Consider the following 20888-nt stretch of genomic DNA (forward strand, 5'->3'; position numbering starts at 1 on the left):
TTATTTATTTATTTATTTATTTATTTATTTATTTATTTATTTATTTATTTTAGAGAGAGAGCATGCATGCAAGTGAGGGGAGGGGCAGAGGGAGAAAATCTTCAAGCAGACTCCCTGCTAAGCAGGGACCCCCTGAAGTAGGGCTCGATCCCATGAGATCATGACCCCAGCTGAAACCAAGAGTCTGATGCTTAACTGACTGAACCACCCAGGCACCCCTCCTCTTTCTCATTACTTAATATAATGACCTATAAATCCTGTTATTATTGCCTTCTGAAAGCGTCTTAAATACTTCTCTGATCTCAATCCAGATATCCTTTGTTGATGTTAAAGCAAATAAATAAGTAAAAGTAATACATGTATAATACTTACAAGTATATGGTGGAAAGGAGGAAGCAGAAAAGGGCAACCTTAAAGGGGAAAATGTCTCCATCCTCCACTTTCCTTCTGTCTCCCCAAAGATAACTTCTGTTTAACCATAATAACGCTTTCAAACTTCCCCAACCCTCAAAATTCTAGCTTCACTGTCTCCCTCTTTATTCTCAGGATATGATCTATCCTACTTCAAGTGAAATATAATAGACTTTAGATTGGAACATGAGAAATTTTTTGTCACTAAATATGTTAAATATACCTATTCCCTTCTTCCTTCCTTTCTAAGACAACTGAAGAACTGCCCCTCCTCCTTTCTAAGATTTACGATTCCTTACCAGAAACAAGTATTTTTTTTCATAAAAATTCTCAGTACTTATATATTGTGATAGACTGCTAGCTGTCAATTTAAATATCTCTTAAAATACAGAAATAACAGTATTTTAGCTTGCCACATTAATGGCTAACCTTGCTATGTTTTCCAACTTCCCTTGCAACTTAGATGTGGCCATGTGATCAATTTTATATCCAATGGAATTCAAACTATGTGCATGACTGCCCACTTGCGCTTTAAGAGATGGTCATGCTGACAACACATTTCTTTTGCCTTACTATGAGCTTAAGCTAGCCCTTATCTGTGACGTGGACTTGATCTGTAGGCATAGATTCCGCCTCCAGGGAATGGTTAAAAAACAAGATGGGAGCAACCTGGGTCTTTGAGTGACTAGTAGAGCAGAGCTACCCGCCTAATTGAAATTTCCCATTTCTCTCTTCCTGAATCACTATATTTTCTGGTAATGCTAGCTGCTATGACAAAAGACCCAATCTTACTTTTTATTGTTCTGCATTTTACTTTTTCATCTAACAAGCGAGACTGGTACATAAAGACACCAGTATTTTCAATGGTTATACAATAATGCACAGTAAATTAATTGCTCAGTCTGCTATTACTGGAGTCATTAGTTTTATTATTTTTTTTATTTCAGTTTCATGCTGTTAAAACATTCTAAAATGGGTATCCTTGTATATATATCTTGGCCAATTTTCATGAAGATATTAATAAGATAAAATTCTAATAAGGAGATTACAAGATCAAAAGGTAAGTATATTTTAAATTTTGTTATTCTGCCAAATCCAGAAAAATTATACCAATTTATTGTCCCATCACATGTGCAGAGTATCAATTAAGCTCTTCTATCTTCTCAGATGGATGAGTGAAAAGTAATAACTTATATTTGTTTTTATTTGAGTTACTTCAGTTATGAAGGAGATTGAATATTCTCTTCATATGATTAATGACCATATTTTTTTCTTTTCAGTAAATGACCTTTTCATATCTTCTGCAAATCATTCTTTTGGATTGTTTCTCTTTTTCTTCATTATTTGTATGAATTCTTTGTAAATTAATGAGACTAACTCTGCCATATAGTCCACAAATATATTTTCCCAGTATATTATTTTTCCTTTGGCTATATCTATGGTATTTCTTTAGCCATAAATTAATTTTAAATTTTTATATACTCAAACGTATTCATATTTTCTGGATTTTTATGTTCTGCTTGGTAAGACCCAAGCTGTTGACCAATATCTCTTCATCTTGGCTGAGCCCAGACTGCAACTCTGTCTTCTCAGCACTGTGCAGCTTCTGAAATTTCTGTGCAGGTCTTCAGCTTCCAAGCAACTGTTCCTATTTAATCTCTCCAGAATCTTGCCTTGAGATGTATAGCTTAGGAGTTGACCAAGGACCCATAAAGAATTTTTACAGACTTTTGGGGGTCCTTCTTTTCAGCCCTCTCCTCTTTGGGATCCTAGTCCTGAATACAAGGCATCTTAACATCAATAAACACTGATATTTCCTTTGCTCAGAAAATAACACATTCTTTGCTTGGATTCTGTTTCTCTGGCTATGGTTTTAAGAATTCTCTCAGAGAAAACCAAGGCAAATATAGGGTTTCTACTAAGTTCTTTTCTATTTGCAAAGATCATAGCCCTGCATTGGTTATTTTGTAATGCCTAAGCAATTATATTATGTTTTGTCTGATCTTTATAGTTATTTTCATCAGGAGACTAATTCTTATACTAGATTACATAATGTCCAAAAGCAAAGTGGATCAAATATTTAAAAGTTAAAAAGATAAAGAATTATTAGAAGAAAATGTGGGATAAAAATACTTTGGAAAGATTTGTCTAAATAAGACACACACCTCAAAACCCATGAAAAAAAGTATTGATTCTTTTTTCTAATAACAAAATAATTCTCTTTGGCAAAAATAAATTGTATTATAAAGTCAAAAGTTAAACATCAAACTGGGAAAACATCTGTGAATGACATTACATGATAGAACTAATTTTCTTGCTATTTAAACACTCTTACAATTGAAAAAAAAATCCAACAACTTACGAGAAAAATAGTGAATGTATAGGAACAGTCAGGTCCCAGAAAATAAAATCCAAATTTTCTGAAAATTACAAAAAGATACTAAACTCATATAAAATAGGAGAAGAAAATTAAAAATATAATGAACTTATATAGCAATAAAGCAAAAGGTTTGAAAATATATTATGTTAGTAAAGGAATTGAAAAATAGTCCCTCTCATATGTTGATGTAAAAAAACTGTATTAGAAAAATATAACTATTGGAGAGCCTGGATGGTACAGTTGGTTTAAGCATCCAACTTTTGGTTTCAGCTCAGGTTGTGATCTCAGGGTCATGAGATTGAGTCCTCCAACTGGGCTCCGCGCTCAGTGCCGAGTCTGCTTGAGATTGTCTCTCCCTTTCCCCCTGCCCTTCCCGCTCTCTCTCTCTCAAATAAAAACATCTTTTTTTTTTTAAAAAAAAAGAAAAATAGTGTGACTGTGATAGATATTCAGTAATATTTACCCAAATTAAAAGTACATATCTTCTTTGACTTAGTAATTCCATGACTACGAAATCATATTAGTATGATACTAACTCATGTGAGAACTACATGTCTACCTGGATAATTATTGCTTGAGATAAAGCTAATAAAAGAGTCTAAATGTCCATCAAAAGGAAAGGATTGTTTATTGCTTTTATTTAAAAAAATTTTTTTTCAAGATTCATTTAATTTATTTTAGAGAGAAAGAGAGCATGGCAATGAAGGGGCACAGGAAGGAGGAGAGAGAAGACTCTGTGCTGAGCCCAGAGACTGTTGTGGGACTCATCTCACGACGCCAAAATAATGACCTGAGTGAAAACCAAGAGCCAGACACTTAATCAGCTGTGCCAATCAGGCACCCCGACAGCATTGTTTAAATAAACTTTTGCACATCCATTAACAAAACAAAACACTGTAAAGTTCTTAAAAAGAATCTGGAAACTCTTTGTGTACTCAAATGGAAAGACTTCCAGTGCATATCACTAAGTAAAAAAAAATTAAAGAACACCACAGGAGGTGTAGTATGCTTCTGTTTGAATTGTGGAAACACACACATACACACACACATAGACACACACACAAAGACAGATACACTTATGTATATGCACAGAATATATCTTTTAGGATAAAATATAGGGGAGGGTAACTGGAAGACAGAAATGGGAACATTACTTTCTCCTTTTGAATTTTCTATCATGAATTTTCTATCATGACTATGTATCAAGTATTAAACATATTTTATTAAAATGACCTAAAATTACAGTCCATTGCAAGTAATGAAAAAGAGGCGATACCATACAAAATCTTTAAGGTCCAGCAGAAGTTGCAATAAGAGGAAAATATATAACTGTAAATATCTTCAATATTAAGTAGGATTAAAGATAAAGAAATGTTGTTTACCTTAACAAAAAAAGCAACATATAACAGCCTCTACTCTTAAAAAATACTTGGAAGATTGAATATCACAAAATAATAAAATAGAAAACAAACAAAGAAATCAGAAAGTATGAATAAATCTGAAATCTTTTCTTTTGAAAGATCAATAAAATAGATTAACTCCTTATGAACTCCATTAAGAAAGGAAGAAAAATAGTCATTATTAATATTTCTCTACATTTACTTTGCCTATAGTTCTTTTCTGCTTTTTTCCATATAGAACTTGCACTTCAATTCTTCCCACTTCCCTTGTATATTCTAATATATTCTACCTCTCTCTTTTTTATTGATGGTTTTCTTTAGCTTATAAAAATGCATTAGCAACTAAGGTTATAAAACACAGCTTTCCTTTAACTCTACACACTAACCTCTTTTTCTTCTCTCTGCTGCCCAACATCTATATAGAGTAGTATTTTAATTTGGCATTATTTTTCAAACTGCAAGTCACGAGTCTTTAATAGTTCATAAAATCAAAGTTAGTGCTTCACAGACAATATATTAAAATATGTAATAGTTGTACTAAATTGTGAATAAAATATTATTTCATATAACATGTTTTTATTTTAAGGATACATATTGTTTTATAGCTATTTCCTTCCAGTTATATACGTATTTCATAATTTTAAGATGCACATCTTCTCATATTTTACCATCTCTTCAAATGAGATACATGTTATTGATGATATCTCAAAATCACAGCCAGGCAGTGAATGTGATATGGTTGTCACTGAACATTTGTGAACTTGCCATAGCTCTTCATATTGTCATTGCTTCAAATGGTTATATGCATTGTTTGCACTTAATGTATTTAAACTTCTATTCAAAATGTCTAAAATAATTACAATATGATATATCATTGAATCATAAATTATTATGTATGCAGGAAAGCATGGAAAAAGAACAATCTCATATATAATAAAAAGAGACTGATGGAAAAATAAGTCTGTTATTTTTTTAAAATGCCAGCACATCAACATCACTTGGCATCAGGGAAATACACAAATCAAAACCTCAATGAGATACCACCTCACACCAGTCAGAATGGCTAAAATTAACAAGTCAGGAAACGACAGATGTTGGCGAGGATATGGAGAAAGGGAACCCTCCTACACTGTTGGTGGGATTGCAAGCTGGTGCAGCCACTCTGGAAAACAGTATGGAGGTTCCTCAAAAAGTTGAAAATAGAGCTACGCTATGACCCAGCAATTGCACTACTGGGTATTTACCCCAAAGATACAAATGTAGTGATCCAAAGGGGCACCTGCACCCCAATATTTATAGCAGTAATGTCATAAGAGCCAAACTATGGAAAGAGCCTAGATGTCCATCAACAGATGAATGGATAAAGAAGATATATATGTGTGTGTGTGTGTGTGTGTGTGTGTGTATAATGGAATATTATGCAGCTCAAAAAATGAAATCTTGTCATTTGCAATGATGTGGATGGAACTAGAGGGTATTATGCTAAGTGAAATAAGTCAATAAGAGAAAGACAATTATCATATGATCTCACTGATATGAGGAATTTGAGAAACAAGACAGAGGATCATAGGGGAAGGGAGGGAAAAATGAAAACAAGATGAAACCAGAGAGGGAGACAAACAATAAGAGACTCTTAATCTCAGGAAACAAACTGAGGGTTGCTGGAGTGGAGGGGGGTAGGTGGGATAGGGTGGCAGGGTGATGGACATTGGGGAGGGTATGTGCTATGGTGAGTGCTGTAAACTGTGTAAGACTGATGAATCACAGACCTGTACCCCTGAAATAAATAATACATTATATGTTAATTAAAAAAATGCCAGCACATTTCTAGTTTCTCTCTTACCTCACTAGACTCTCTTTATACTCTTTTGATAACTCTTTGCTTGAAGTTGAAATACTGTAGTGATGTAAGGCTTAGTCCTTAAGTCTCTCCTGTTCTATTTTCCATACTTTCTTTCTCACAAGGTAATCTCATGCCGGACTAACTCATTTCTGCCCCAGCATCTTTACCAGCAGTTCTTACTACTTAGGAACCTATCCTAGACCTTCATCTGACTAGCCCCTTCTCATGATTCATTTACATTTCCCACATTTGTCTGTCTACCCAATGTGTCTGAAACAGAACACTTGATCTTCCCCCAAGGTCTACTCACTTGCAAGCCTTCCCTATCTGATTTAATGGTATCACCACTCACCCAGTTGCTCGGGTTAGACATAGATATCATCCTTGATTATTCTATTCTATTCACCCCTAGAGTTAAACCAATCAGCAGGTATTATCAGCTCCATCTTCAAACTATATCCTGATCTGACCTTTCTTCACCATTTCCATGTGACGACAGGCAGAATTCAGGTAATGGAAGTATAGGTGTTAACAGTGGTAGAACAGAACTTTCCTCTGAGCAGTCATTCTGGGACAATGGCTCACTTACTTCATCCTGTGGCTGTGCCACCCTCTAGGACAACTGAATCTTCTACCAGATCCTCTGTGTCCAGCCAGCAGATGAAAGAAGATCAAGAGTGTGAAGGATCATGTGGGAAGTTTTTAAAGACTAGGTCTGAAGTGGCCTATATTCCATCGGCCAGAGCTTGTCACAGGGCCCCACCAAATTTCTAGGGAGGCTGGGAAAAATATATTCTAGCTATCTGTTTATGAAGTAAAGAAAATGGCACCACCTGCCAGACTCTATTTCTTTAACTATTAAATAAAGAAAATTTTCTTTACTAAATGCTTTTGGACACTATCATTTACTTCTTTTGGCATTAGATTCAAGTCATTTTCCTCAATCCCAGATCTCTTACCTTACCTATTGACCTTTTTTTCCCCTCTAATACACATCATCTATGCATCAAAGCTGACTGCTTTTAAATCTATATTCAGGTAATTGTTTCTATGATTTCATACCTGCTTTTACAACAACTCCTTTCTATTTAAAATATACATATGTATGCATTTTGTTAATGTTGCTTTTTATTTATTTACTTACTTATTTATTTGTTTATTTTTACATATGTCCTTCCCAAAAGAGTATAAGCGCTTTCAGGATAGACACCATATAAAAAAATATGGAATTCTCTTGCCTAGTCGGTGTTTGGTGTACCTACTACAAATATATATTTAATTAAATGAAAGGTCCTGCAGTCACCTACAGATACAACATGTCCAAAAATAAACAAATCCTTTTCCTCCATACTACATCTTTTCCTAGCTTAGTTTATAAAATGACCTATCACTGAAGCTTAACTTCTCATGGTCATATTTGATTGTACCAACTCCAGTATCTAAGTTCAAGACTAATCTAATTGATATTTTTAAAATTATACTTTATTTTGTTTAGAAATATGAGTCATATCTTTGAAAGTGAAGAATAATCACTAGAATTGATATATATAAATATGTTTCAGTTCATTTTTTCTGATCCTTATGAGCTATCTTAATCTTTATATGAGTATTTTATAGATTAGAAACATTCTCTTTTCTTTTATTATTATTTACATTCCATTTATTCTTCTCTGTTCTTTAGGAGCACCAATTTATAGATTTTATCTGCCCTATATATTTCCTTTCTTTTTTCATACAAATTTTGATTTCTATTCTTCATCTTTGTGTTCTGAGAGAATGTTTCAAGGTTGTCATTGATTTATATTTTCTCTATGGCAAATCTGTTTTATTCTTCCATTCTGTGTTAGTTTCCTGTGGCTACTTTAACAGATTAGTATAAACTGGGTGATTAAAACAATGAAAATTTATTCTCCTAGTTCTGGAGACCTGAAGTCCAAAATCGAGGTGTTGGCAGGACTGTGCTCCCTCCACAGACTCATGGGGAGACTTCCTTGACTCTTCCAGCTTCTGGTGGCTCCAGAAGTCCCTTGGTTTATGGATATATCATTCCAACCTCTTCTAGGATCCTTTTGCTTCTTCCTCTTCTGTGTATCTAAGTGCTGAATCTCCCTTTCCTTCTCTTAAGTGAATATATGTGATTGCATTTAGGGCCACTCAAATATTCTAGGCTAAGCTCCTCCTTTTAAGATCCTTATCTTGGTCACATTTTTGCCATATAAGACAATACTCATTCTTGCCATATAAGTTAATATTGACAGTTCTATGAATTAGGACCTGAATATGTCTTTGGGGGGGCACCAATCAGCCCCTACACATTCCAATTTTCAATTTGTCTCTCTTATATTCATTTTTACTATTTCATAATACTGTGATGGGTTAATTTTTCTACTAACTATTCTTAAGAAAGATAGCTATGACTGTCTACTTTGAGTACATATCAAATAAAACTTGGACTGAGTTGACTAATATATGTTCTAACCTAGATCCTTCATGGGGCAAACTTGCCAATATTTGTATCAAAAGAAAAATGGTTGATAGAAATTCCAAGACAAAGAAGCTTATGGGACAGGTGGGTGGAAAGAAGAGTAATCCTATCTTGTAGCTTCATACTTATCACTATACTTAGGGGGTACTCCTGCATTCACTACTGTTATTAAGGTCACCAAATACCTTCATCCTATCAAATCAAACTGTCATCTCTCCTTCCTCGTGCTTTTCATTTCTTCAGAGGCAACTCATACAGTTAACCACTTTGGGCATATTGACTCATGTTTTTCACTTGGCTTCCAAGTACCCTTACCAGGACTGTTTAGGTTTTCCTCTTATCTCCTTTGTCTAAAGTTGAAATACCGTAGTGTTCCAGGACTTTATCCTTAAATTAAGCTCTATACTCTCACATAAGGTGATCTCATTCAAGACTGTAATTTATTTCTATCTCAGGGCCTTTATACCAATAGTTTCCTCTGCTTAGAAACCTATCCCAGACTTCCATAAAACTTTCTACTTCTCACGATTCATTTCATGTCCCACATTTATATTTCCACGTAATATGTCCAAATCTAAAACATATTTCCTGTTTTTCCCTATCTGAGTTGATGGCATCATTATTCACCCAGTTGTTCAAACTAAAGACATAAGTATCATCTTGGATTATTGTATCCCATTTATCCCTCAAGTCAAATCCATCAACTAGTATTATTAGCTCCAGATAACTTCATTATATATGCAGAAACACTCCTTTCCTCTCAATTCCCATTCTATGATAGGCAAAATTCTAAGATGGACCATAAGATCCCTTCCCCTGGTATACATGTCTTGCATAATTCCCAGGACTTTACTTCCATTATTAATAATTTATGTTATATGGTACAGTTGACCTTGAAATAGGAAAATTATCCAGGTGGGCCTGACTCAATAATTTGGGCACTCTAAAAGCAGAGAGTTTTCTCTGGCTAGTCACTGAAGAGAAGCCAGAGATTTGAACTATGGGAAGGTTTTGCTGACTTGAAGATGGGGGGAGCTTTGTGTTAAGGAATGTGGGTAGGCTCTAGAAGCTGAGAGCAACCGCTGGCTGAGAGCTAGCAAGTAAATGTGGTCCAAGTCCTATAACCATATTGAACTGAATTCTGCTAACAATCGGAATGTGCTTGGAAGCAGATTCTTCCCTAGAGCCTTGGAGATAAGAACTCAGTCAAGTTCTTGATATTGGCCTTTAAGACCTTGATCAGAGAATCCAGCCACAACTGTGCATGAACTTACAGCCTACAGAACTCTTTGATAATAAAAGGGTACTGTTTTAAGTCACTAAATTTGTGGTAATTTATTATGTAACAATAGAAAACTGATGCACATGCTAAAACCCTAATCCAAAATAGACTAGGGGCACCTAGCTGGCTCATTCAGTACAGCAAGCTACTCTTGATCTCAGGGTCATGATTTCAGGCCCCACAATGGGTATAGGGCTTACTTAAAAAAAGAATACCATAGTCTATAGCCTGTAATATAGACACAATCTAATTGTGCTTTCTTCCTCTTTGTACCCATATTTCCCTATACTCAATGCTCAATACAATATCAAGGATAACTTTTTTTTTTAAGGTTCTTTTCAAAACATAGATAAAATCATGTCACTCACTTGCTTAAGACTTTCCATTGACTTGGCCATTACTTAGGATAAATTCCAAAATCCTTAACATGCTATTTGGTATAGCTGTCACCTAACTTTCTACCTCAACTCCTACCTCTAACCAATTATTGATTTCTCAAACATGCTAAACTCATTCCAAGCTGAAAAGTTTTGTATATGCTCTTCTTTCTTTTTTTTTTTTTTTTTTAAAGATTTTATTTATTTATTTGACAGAGAGAGACACAGCGAGAGAGGGAACACAGCAAGGGGAGTGGAAGAGGGAGAAGCAGGCTTCCTGCTGAGCAGGGAGCCTGATGCGGGACTTGATCGCAGAACCCTGGGATCATGACCTGAGCGGAAGGCAGACGCTTAATGACTGAGCCACCCAGGCGCCCCTACGCTCTTATTTCTATCTGAAATATTCTTTAGTCATCTTCAGACCAAATGCCACTTTCTCTTATAAATACCCTATCTATATTCCATATTCCATCTGCTTATCTTGCTTTATGTTTTATGGCATATTTTATTATCTAATTAAATATTATTTATTTATGTGTTTATTTATTTATTGTTTGTCTCCCTTCCAAGACTACAAATTAAATATGGTTCAGCCTTCTTTTATCTTGTTGGTAGATAGATCAGTGCCTTGTACAGAGTTGCTGAGTGCATAAATGAAGACTAGTGACCCAGAGGGAACCTCTTTCCTCCCTAATTCAGTACCTGGTTCTCTGAATTTTCAATACCAATCAGCAGTTAACTTTCAAAAGTTTCTCCCTGTAATAGATATTGTCCCAATGCTTTCGGTCTGTAGGAATGAAAGGAAGCCTAAGAAGTTTTATAATGACTCCACATCCTGGACGTGTTTTGCATGACTGCGTTCAGGGTCACAAAACAGGGTCAGGAAGGAGATTTCTCAGTTTAATTTGATTTACATCATAGTTCTTATTTTCCCTATCCAGAGGAATACAATCAGTAATAAGTAATCGATGGTTTTTTGTTTGTTTGTTTTTTCTTTTTGGTTTAGTCCCCAGAGCATTTTATTTGGCAGAAATTCTTTTTTAATCCTAGTGTGTAGTCAATGTTTTACTGTTTCCTTGACATATTGATTAGGATATTTTCTCACTTAGTTGGACATTTTAATAATATTACTTATAGTATCATCTTGACCTATAAGAGAACTTCAGACTTTCCAACAAAACTCTCCAGGGATGGAGGCTATTTTGGAAGGTAGTTATTTCCCATCATAGAAAGGTATTCAGGTGTAGAGTAAATAATAACATGGTAAGTAAGGGGAAAGAATTCAAATTTCTTCAAAAGAAGACTTTTTTTTTTTTTCATTTTTTTATTCTTATGTTAATCCCCATACATTACAACATTAGTTTTAGATGAAGTGTTCCATGATTCATTGTTTGTGCATAACACCCAGTGCTCCATGCAGAATGTGCCCTCCTCAATACCCACCACCAGGCTAACCCATCCTCCCACCCCCCTCCCCTCTAGAACCCTGTTTGTTTTTCAGAGTCCATCGTCTCTCATGGTTCGTCTACCCCTCCGATTTCCCCTGCTTCATTCTTCCCCTCCCGCTACCTTCTTCTTCTTCTTCTTTTTTTTTTTTTCTTAACATATATTGCATTATTTGTTTCAGAGGTACAGATCTGAGATTCAACAGTCTTGCACAATTCACAGCGCTTACCAGAGCACATACCCTCCCCAGTGTCTATCACCCAGTCCCCCCATCCCTCCCACCCCAACCCCCACTCCAACAACACTCAGTTTGTTTCCTGCGATTAAGAATTCCTCATATCAGTGAGATCATATGATACATGTCTTTCTCTGTTTGACTTATTTCACTCAACATAATACCCTCCAGTTCCATCCACGTCGTTGCAAATGGCAAGATCTCATTCCTTTTGATGGCTGCATAATATTCCATTGTATATATATACCACTTCTTCTTTAGCCATTCATCTGTCGATGGACATCTTGGCTCTTTCCACAGTTTGGCTATTGTGGACATTGCTGCTATAAACATCGGGGTGCACGTACCCCTTCGGATCCCTACTTTTGTATCTTTGGGGTAAATACCCAGTAGTGCAATTGCTGGATCATAGGGTAGCTCTATTTTCAACTTTTTGAGGAACCTCCATACAGTTTTCCAGAGTGGCTGCACCAGTTTGCATTCCCACCAACAGTGTAGGAGGGTTCCCCTTTCTCCGCATCCCTGCCAACATCTGTCGTTTCCTGACTTGTTCATTTTAGCCATTCTGACTGGTGTGAGGTGGTATCTCATGGAGGTTTTGATTTGGATTTCCCTGATGCCGAGCGATATTGAGCACTTTTTCATGTGTCTGTTCGCCATTTGGATGTCTTCTTTGGAAAAATGTCTGTTCATGTCTTCTGCCCATTTCTTGATTGGATTCTTTGTTCTTTGGGTGTTGAGTTTGATGAGTTCTTTATAGATTTTGGATACTAGCCCTTTATCTGATATGTCATTTGCAAATATCTTCTCCCATTCTGTCGGTTGTCTTTTGGTTTTGTTAACTGTTTCCTTTGCTTTGCAAAAGCTTTTTATCTTGATGAAGTCCCAATAGTTCATTTTTGCCCTTGCTTCTCTTGCCTTTGGCGATGTTTCTAGGAAGAAGTTGCTTCGGCTGAGGTCAAAGAGGTTGCTGCCTGTGTTCTCCTTTAGGATTTTGATGGACTCCTGTCTCACATTGAGGTCTTTCAACCATTTGGAGTCTATTTTTGTGTGTGGTGTAAGGAAGTGGTCCAGTTTCATTCTTCTGCATGTGGCTGTCCAATTTTCCCAACACCATTTGTTGAAGAGACTGTCTTTGTTCCATTGGACATTCTTTCCTGCTTTGTCGAAGATTAGTTGACCATAGAGTTGAGGGTCCATTTCTGGGCTCTCTATTCTGTTCCATTGATCTATGTGTCTGTTTTTGTGCCAGTACCATGCTGTCTTGATGATGACAGCTTTGTAATAGAGCTTGAAGTCCGGAATTGTGATGCCACCGGCTTTGCTTTTCTTTTTCAATATTCCTCTGGCTATGCGGGGTCTTTTCTGGTTCCATACAAATTTTAGGATTATTTGTTCCATTTCTTTGAAAAAAGTGGATGGTATTTTGATGGGGATTGCATTGAATGTGTAGATTGCTCTAGGTAGCATTGACATCTTCACAATATTTGTTCTTCCAATCCATGAGCATGGAACGTTTTTCCATTTCTTTGTGTCTTCCTCCATTTCTTTCATGAGTATTTTATAGTTTTCTGAGTACAGATCCTTTGTCTCTTTGGTTAGATTTATTCCTAGGTATCTTATGGTTTTGGGTGCAATTGTAAATGGGATCGACTCCTTAATTTCTCTTTCTTCTGTCTTGTTGTTGGTGTATAGGAATGCCCAAAAGAAGACTTTTGAAGTACTCTTGCATCTTTGAGATATTATGATTTTTTATATGAGACTAGCCTCAAATAATAATGCAACTTGTGAAGGATGGTCAATTAAAAGTGTCTTTAGTTGCAAAACTGAGGCACTCCTGAAACAATTCTTACAACATACATTTCAACACATCTAACCTTATTTTTGACTTTTACTATAAATATGGGAATAAACTATTTTGGAAAATAACTTAAATCCTATGCTAATTAGGCTAGATATTATGAAATAATACTGAAGTTAAAATTCTTTTAGGAAGTAATACTTGGCTAATTTGAATGTTAAATCAATATCTCCAAAATATGACTTTTTTCATTATAGAATTTAAACTATTTCAATTTAAAATCTTCAATATCTTATATTTAATTCTTTTACAGTTCACAAAGACAGAAGAATATTTTGAAAGTAGGAAAACTTAACCTTGAAAAGTTCCCAATTTATTTTTATATTCCTTTTAAAATTTAAAATAACTTACCCTGGTGCATAGTTGCATATGAAAATCACTGCATATTTAATACGTCCAACTCTTGTACATGAAGTAACAGCACAACCAACTTTGTAAGATGTGTCCCAAACAAGCTAAAATAAAGTTTTCAAAGAAAACAAAATTTGATTCTAAACATTTACTCTGTCATGTTATAAACAATAATATATTCAATTCACAAAGAACCATTAACCAAGCAATTTAAGGAATATAAAGTATTCTTTATTTGGATGCAGGTAGAGAATTGTCATAGATTTAGGGAAGCATTTCCCAAACTCTATTTAGAGAAACCTTTAGCAGGTTTTGCCTTAGGATAAAGAGTTTGAGAAACACTGATCCAGAGAGTTTTAGAGCCAAAGGCACACATACTGAATCAATTTTCAAACTCCCGTTGAATCTGAGAGTTCTAGGTTATTGACAGAGAGGAAGAGGGAAAAGAGAGGAGATGTTTTAGAAGACTGGAAGTTGTGACTAGAAAGGAGAAAAATGACATCAAGATTACAGAAGGGAAGGAAAAGCAATATAAGAATAGAGAGTAATTGAATGTGGTCAGCATTTCTCTTCTTTTGTTGGGCAAATTCCATTATAAAATAAAATAGAGTCTGGGCCTGCAATTTAAAAAATATATATATAAAAGAGCTGGTTTCTATAAAAAGAAAAACAGGTCTTGAATTGGAGTGACAATATGAGAATGACTGAAGCTATTCCAGAAATTCTCTGTATGGCTTTAGTATTTCTCATACTTCCACATAACAAAAAAGTACTTGTCTGTTAACATCTGTGGAAGAGAGAAACAGTTTCTGGTCTCCTTTTCTCTTTATCCCAAGCTTTAGTGGTTTTAAAAATGTGATTCTTAAAGAAATAGAGTGATACATTAAAAGAATAGAGAATAGAATGTCTGCAGCAGTTGAAATGGAGTTAAGCAGGTCAAATACAGGAAACAAAAATGTCTAGGATACCAGAATTAAAGAGTAAAAAATAACAGGAGTAGATCATGGAGTAGACTTGGTTAATTTGCTGGGATTATTAAAATCATATTAAGAAGTCTGGCTTTGATATGAGTAAAACAATGGAGAACCACTATAACTTTCTAGAAGAAGAAAGAATGGATCAAACGTCTTTTGAAACATGATTCATTTGATGGAACTTAAAGACATGAATTCAACATGAAAAAATTACAAGATTTTAAGTTCTGCATAAAACATGACATCATAGTCTATTGATTGAAAAATAATCATCTCTTAAATCAGCTTAGAAGTTCAACCAATATTTTGATTACTGATACAAATATTTATAGAAGACCAAGATAATGTTATGTTCTTGTGTTGAGAATGTATGGATAAGATAACTCTCTGTACTCAGTGTAGTATCATATGTAAATAGATGATTATAAATAATGTGACAGTGAAATAGTAAGTGTATGTAGAGGAAATAGCAAGTGGTTCAGTATTCTTGGAGTATAAAGTGTAAAGGTGGATTGTTAGGAGACAGGAAAATAAGGCTATTAATTTGCTCTTAAAATGCTTTAATCAATCAGTTATACACTGATTGTGTACTGATCTGTGCAAAAAATATCAAGTCTTTTACTTATGTTTATAGTCAAAAATTTACAGATAATTTTTATTTGCTGGTTTCTTCCTTTTCCAGTGTGTGTCTATTACTTTTAGAAAAGCACCCTTCATTTCTGGGTATGGAGATGAGATTTACTACATTTAAAGGAATGTTTTAACTGTATGGTTCACATAATAGATGGAATTACAGACATTTTGAAGATCTAGGACTGATTAGAATTTTGACTCTATTAGAAGTAATAACTTTACCATTTGAGGTTATTTATAAAATTGAAACACAATCAATAAAAACTTGGTAGGAAAGCAATTAAGGAGTCTATTGAATTAATATAAAAATTAGATACCTGTTTATAATTAGAACAGTCACTAGAGCAACTGTCATTTTCAAAATGGTACTTTTTCCTCTCTTCATACCAACTTCTGATAGCAATACTTGCAGTGAATTCATTTTCAGGTCCGACCCATATATTTTCACCAATACCATTAAATTTAGGATGGGCCATGTTTAGTTCTTCTAAATGATTATTATGTTCAAACACACATTTTTTCCCCCATGCTCTAGCAGTCCGTGACAAAGCTACATCCCAAGTCTGAAAAAAATGCAAAAAGCAAAGGAAACAAAATAATAATAATGAGGGTTTTTTTTTTGTTGTTGTTGTTCTCTAAATTATTTTCCTTGAGTTCTCATATTCTATTTAAGGAAAACAATTCTAACTTTGTGATTATGGGCTTGTTTGTGGAATTTCTATGGGAGAAAATGCTTTTGAGTTAGTCATAAATGAAATAACTATTTCCTGAGGCAAAGGACTATCCATTTAACTGTAATTTAAAAATCATATTGTTAGGGTGCCTGAGTGGCTCAGTCAGTTAAGCATCTGCCTTCAGCTCAGGTCGTGATCCCAGGGTCCTGGGATCAAGTCTCATATCGGGCTCCCTGTGTGGCAGGCAGAGGGAGAAGCGGGCTCTCCCTGCTTCTCCTCTCCCTGCTCAGACGGAGCCTGCTTCTCCCTCTGCCTGTCACTCTCCCTGCTTGTGCTCTCTCTCTCATTCTCTCTCTCAAATAAAATCTTAAAAAATAAATAAATAAAAAATAAAATAAAAATCATATTGTTAGATGATGCAAATGGTTATAATACTCTTACATGTAGTCTGCTCAGAATATATACTTTTAATCTCATTCCTTTCATACATGGTAATACAATAATTTAAAATATTCATCTAAATAAATGAACATCTATTCAATGTTTATTGAATCCTGAGTATATGCAAACTCTTGTAATGTGGGGAATAAAATACAAAGTCAGGCATAAATTTTGTCTTCTATATTTTATAAATATAAAATTTTAACACATAGTGATACTTGGTGAATATTATAAAAGAGGCACATGTAAAGTTTTATGGATAGTCTCAGAAATGTAAGAAAATATCTCAAGATACTGTTCCCTGGCTAGCTATTTAGAAAGATCCAGAAATGTGTAATTTTATCATTATTTAGAGACTCATTTTGTTCACTGCTTAAGGACAAGAGCAAAAACAATACACTTAGATAAATCAGCAAAATAGTTGTAAAAACAAAATGCTTTATACATGCTACAATATATCTGAAAATAAACATTTCTGAAAACCAATACTAAGATTTCCTTAGAGTTTTCTTAATTTCATAGATTATACATAAATATAGAAAATATAGAAAATAAATATTCCTTTAGAATATCCCCCCACTTTCCTCCCCAAAGGTAATAATTGTTTAAAAAATTGCTTATGTATGCATTTCTCTATCTCTATATACATATTCATACAAACACATTCAAATATAGATATAAGTGGGGAAGTTTTAGGTAGGTATTGGGTGATTTTTTTCTGTACTATTGTAATCATACCAAACACAATATAACTGGCCTTCAACTTGGCAGTTTTCACTTAGAGAGATTGTTCCATTTTAGCACAACTCGATCTACCTAAGTTTTACAAAGTCAACACAGTATTATTCTGTAGTATGGATACTATAGAATAACTGTGACCATTCCCCTATTAATGGCCTTTTAGATAGCTTTCCATTTGCAAACAATGCTCCAATGCTTCTATTGCCTTGTTTTGCATATTTTTACCCATCACATGCTTACTGTGTATTAGTCCCTATTCTGTGTTTTTTATGCATTATTTCACTTAATGCTCAAAATAATCCCATGAGTTATGCATTATTATTATTGTTTTTACTTCACAAAGGAAGTAATTAAAACACAAAACAAGTTAAGTAGTTTACTTACAGCTACTTATAGTCAGTAAATTGTGGAGCCTGGATTTAAATCCAGGAAGTCTAACTCTTAAATCCAAGTTTGTAAGCATTTAGTCATTGCTTCCCATGACTGTGTGAAAATAAGTTATAACACACTACTGGTGTTTGCGTAGTCCTTTAGAATAGCAATTGCTATATATCATATAAATTAAAAATATCATATCCTTAATTTATTTATCCCATTTCTCAAATTGGTCTAAGGAACTAATCCAGAAGGAAGAAAAGACTTATGTCTATGGAAATAGTCCTTGCAGTATCATTTAATAATGTAAACTGGAAGCTCCTAATTGCCTGGTAAGAGAATATTTATCCAATAAATTTTGCAGCCATTTTAAATGACAATCACAAAGACTAGTAGCAAGAGAACAGTTGATGAGCTGTAAAATAGAAATAGGAGAGGGAAATGGAGGAAAAAAGGAAGAATAACACTGTAAGGGAATGCAAAATCAAGGCCAGGACTGGGATGAGGTGACTGAGACACTCTCTCAGTTGAGTACCCCTGTGCAAAATCTTGGTAATAACCGTGTGTCACAGGGACATGTTTTTTATTTGAGTGTATTTTTAAACCCCAATTAAAAGTGCAGTTCCCCGCGATCCGTCACCCTCAGCGAAGCAGTGCCCGGGTGTCTGAGGCCGAGGGGTGGCATCCTGACAAGGAGGTTGTTGGTTTGGGCAACGGCCTTAGAGCCTCACCATGAAGCGCAAGTTAGACCCTCGGGGGAGGACGTTGCCCCGGAGCTCATTGTGGACGTTCACGTACTCATTGATAAAGTGTACGTCCTCTTCGTGAGGAAGTTCCGCGTTCAAACCGAAATCCAGCAGTAGGAGCCAGAGTTCCCAGCCCCGCAGCTTCAAGAGGCTTCCTCGCGTCAGGGGCAGTGATTGCGCGCACCATTCCCGCGCAAAGGGCCGTGGGGCCTCCATGGTCGGCCCGCCGCAGACAGGCCAGTGCGCAAGCGCCGGCCCGTCCCTACCAATCTACGCAGCAACGCACGCAAGCTGGGCCTGCTTTCTCGGCAGCTGAGGGAGAAGCAGAATGGAGGGCCGGGTGTGGGGCCAGGAGCTCGTTGTGGCTCTCCGCAGAACTAACCGAAGAGAGGCTTGCGTTTAGAGGAGTACAGGCTTTTCGCTCAACTAAGGTAGCTAAATATTATCCAGAGTTGATTTCTGACACCAGATGATGTGTCATCGTTTATGAGCCATCTGTACACTGAATGCCAGTTGCTGAATAATGAACATGTCTGAGGAGCTTTCTAATTATGCAAGGGGAAATGAGCGTACTTCGTGATACTGAAGAAAATTCAGTAAATCTTTTTCATTCATTCTTGCCTCTGGGGTTGAAAATTTAGTGCGGGACGCACCCTTTATTATCCTCATGGACAAAAGTATTTCCTCTTTAAGTCGGACTTCTTCCTCCCTGAGATTTTCTCTCAGTGTTTTAATAATCTTTTGCGAGGAACCACAGAATAAATGCAAGAATGGAAAGCTCAGCTTTTAAGGGGTAGAGTAGGAATCATCAAGTTCTCATAAGGTTAAAGTATTTTCATTTCATCTCACCAGCACTGTATAGACAGCCTGGAATATCAGAATGCATCATCTCTGACAAATTGTCTTGTTCACAGTTGGTAAGAACTCATTTTTTGTTTTCATTTCGTTCTTTCAGACAAAATGGTTAGTGTCTTAGCAGATTTTGGCTTGGTCTCTTTGCCTTCAAACATTTTGCTAAAGAAAACTTGCTTTGAGGCATATAAGTTCTAGACACAAAATAAAAGCACATATTTGTTTTGGGGTACACATTTGCATATAACATACTGTGTTCAATAGCATTACAGGGTACTTGAATTCACTGACATGGGACAGAATTTTGTCACAAAGAAAGCATTGGCAGTTGGTTGGTCAAAATATCTAAAAAAAATGTGCTTTAAAAATTATGAGGTACGGGGGCACCTGAGTGGCTCAGTGGGGTAAGCCTCTGACTCTTGGTTTCCGCTCAGGTCATGATCTCCGGTGGTGAGATCAAGCCTCACCTTGGGCTCCCGGCTCAGTGGGGAGTCTGCTTGAGATTCTCTTCCTCTCCCTCTCCTTCTGCCCCTTCTGGCTTGTTCTTGCTCTCTCTCTCTGTCTCTCTTTCTCTTTAAAATAAATAACTAAATCTTTAAAAAAATGGTGATGTATACAGTTGAAAGCAGTAGACCTCACAAGATGGTTTCATTCATGCCGTTATATTTTTAATAAATATTTATTACCAGGCAATGTGTTAGATAGTTGAGAAAGACCCAGACTCTGCTTCCAAATAGCCTATAGTTTAGAGAACTAGCAAATTGGTAACTCTTATACCATGTGATAAAAACAAAACCAAAATGCTATTACAGCATGTATGGGACAATTAACACCCCTTTTGAGGACCATGGAAGCCTTTCTAGAGAATGTGACCTCAAGAAGATGAAGCATACAGGTGACAGAGCACATTTTAAACAAAGGGAAAAAAGCATGTAAATATACCAGGAGATCTGAAAAGACTAAAAGTGTTTTAGTACCAGCAGAGCATACTATAGGGATGAAGGTGGCATGTGGTGAAAGATGGAATTCCTTTATTATGTTGGTGATGTTGTTAGATTATGAAAATTGCTATATCAAAGCACAAGATAAATAGTATAATGCAATCTTAGATTAGGAAGAAATGTTAGACAATTTTACTAGTCCCATGTATTGGACAAATGCTCTGACACATCACTAATAGGAGATCATTATATCTCTCCTTAAATAATTATACTAAGAAGGAAGTTACTGTCTCTTAGGCAACCCATTCCATTGCAGGACACCACACTCAGTCATAGGTATTTCTTTAGGACCGCCTATATGTCTGAGTCCATGATAGGTGTGGTAGAGCTAGTTTTTAAACCCAAGTGACTAAAATGGAAGTACAGGGAAAGGGCACATG

General features: G+C 35.6%; 1 protein-coding gene across 1 annotated transcript in view; it reads right to left on the reverse strand.

Annotated features, from left to right (window-relative positions):
- The window catches only part of GLIPR1L2 (GLIPR1 like 2), a 23411-nt gene extending 4223 nt beyond the window's left edge, over positions 1 to 19188 (reverse strand). Inside the window, exons 1-3 of the mRNA XM_035001959.1 lie at positions 18641 to 19188; positions 15996 to 16241; positions 14072 to 14175 (exon numbers count right to left, since the gene is read on the reverse strand). Coding sequence (XP_034857850.1) covers positions 14072 to 14175; positions 15996 to 16241; positions 18641 to 18871 — 581 coding nt within the window. The 5' untranslated portion in view covers positions 18872 to 19188. The remainder of the gene's footprint in view (positions 1 to 14071; positions 14176 to 15995; positions 16242 to 18640) is intronic.
- Positions 19189 to 20888: the final 1700 nt, after the last annotated feature.

The sequence above is a fragment of the Mirounga leonina genome, unplaced genomic scaffold (genome assembly GCF_011800145.1).
Source record: "Mirounga leonina isolate KUSES-001 unplaced genomic scaffold, KU_Mleo_1.0 Mir_126, whole genome shotgun sequence".
In the NCBI taxonomy this organism is placed as follows: domain Eukaryota; kingdom Metazoa; phylum Chordata; class Mammalia; order Carnivora; family Phocidae; genus Mirounga; species Mirounga leonina.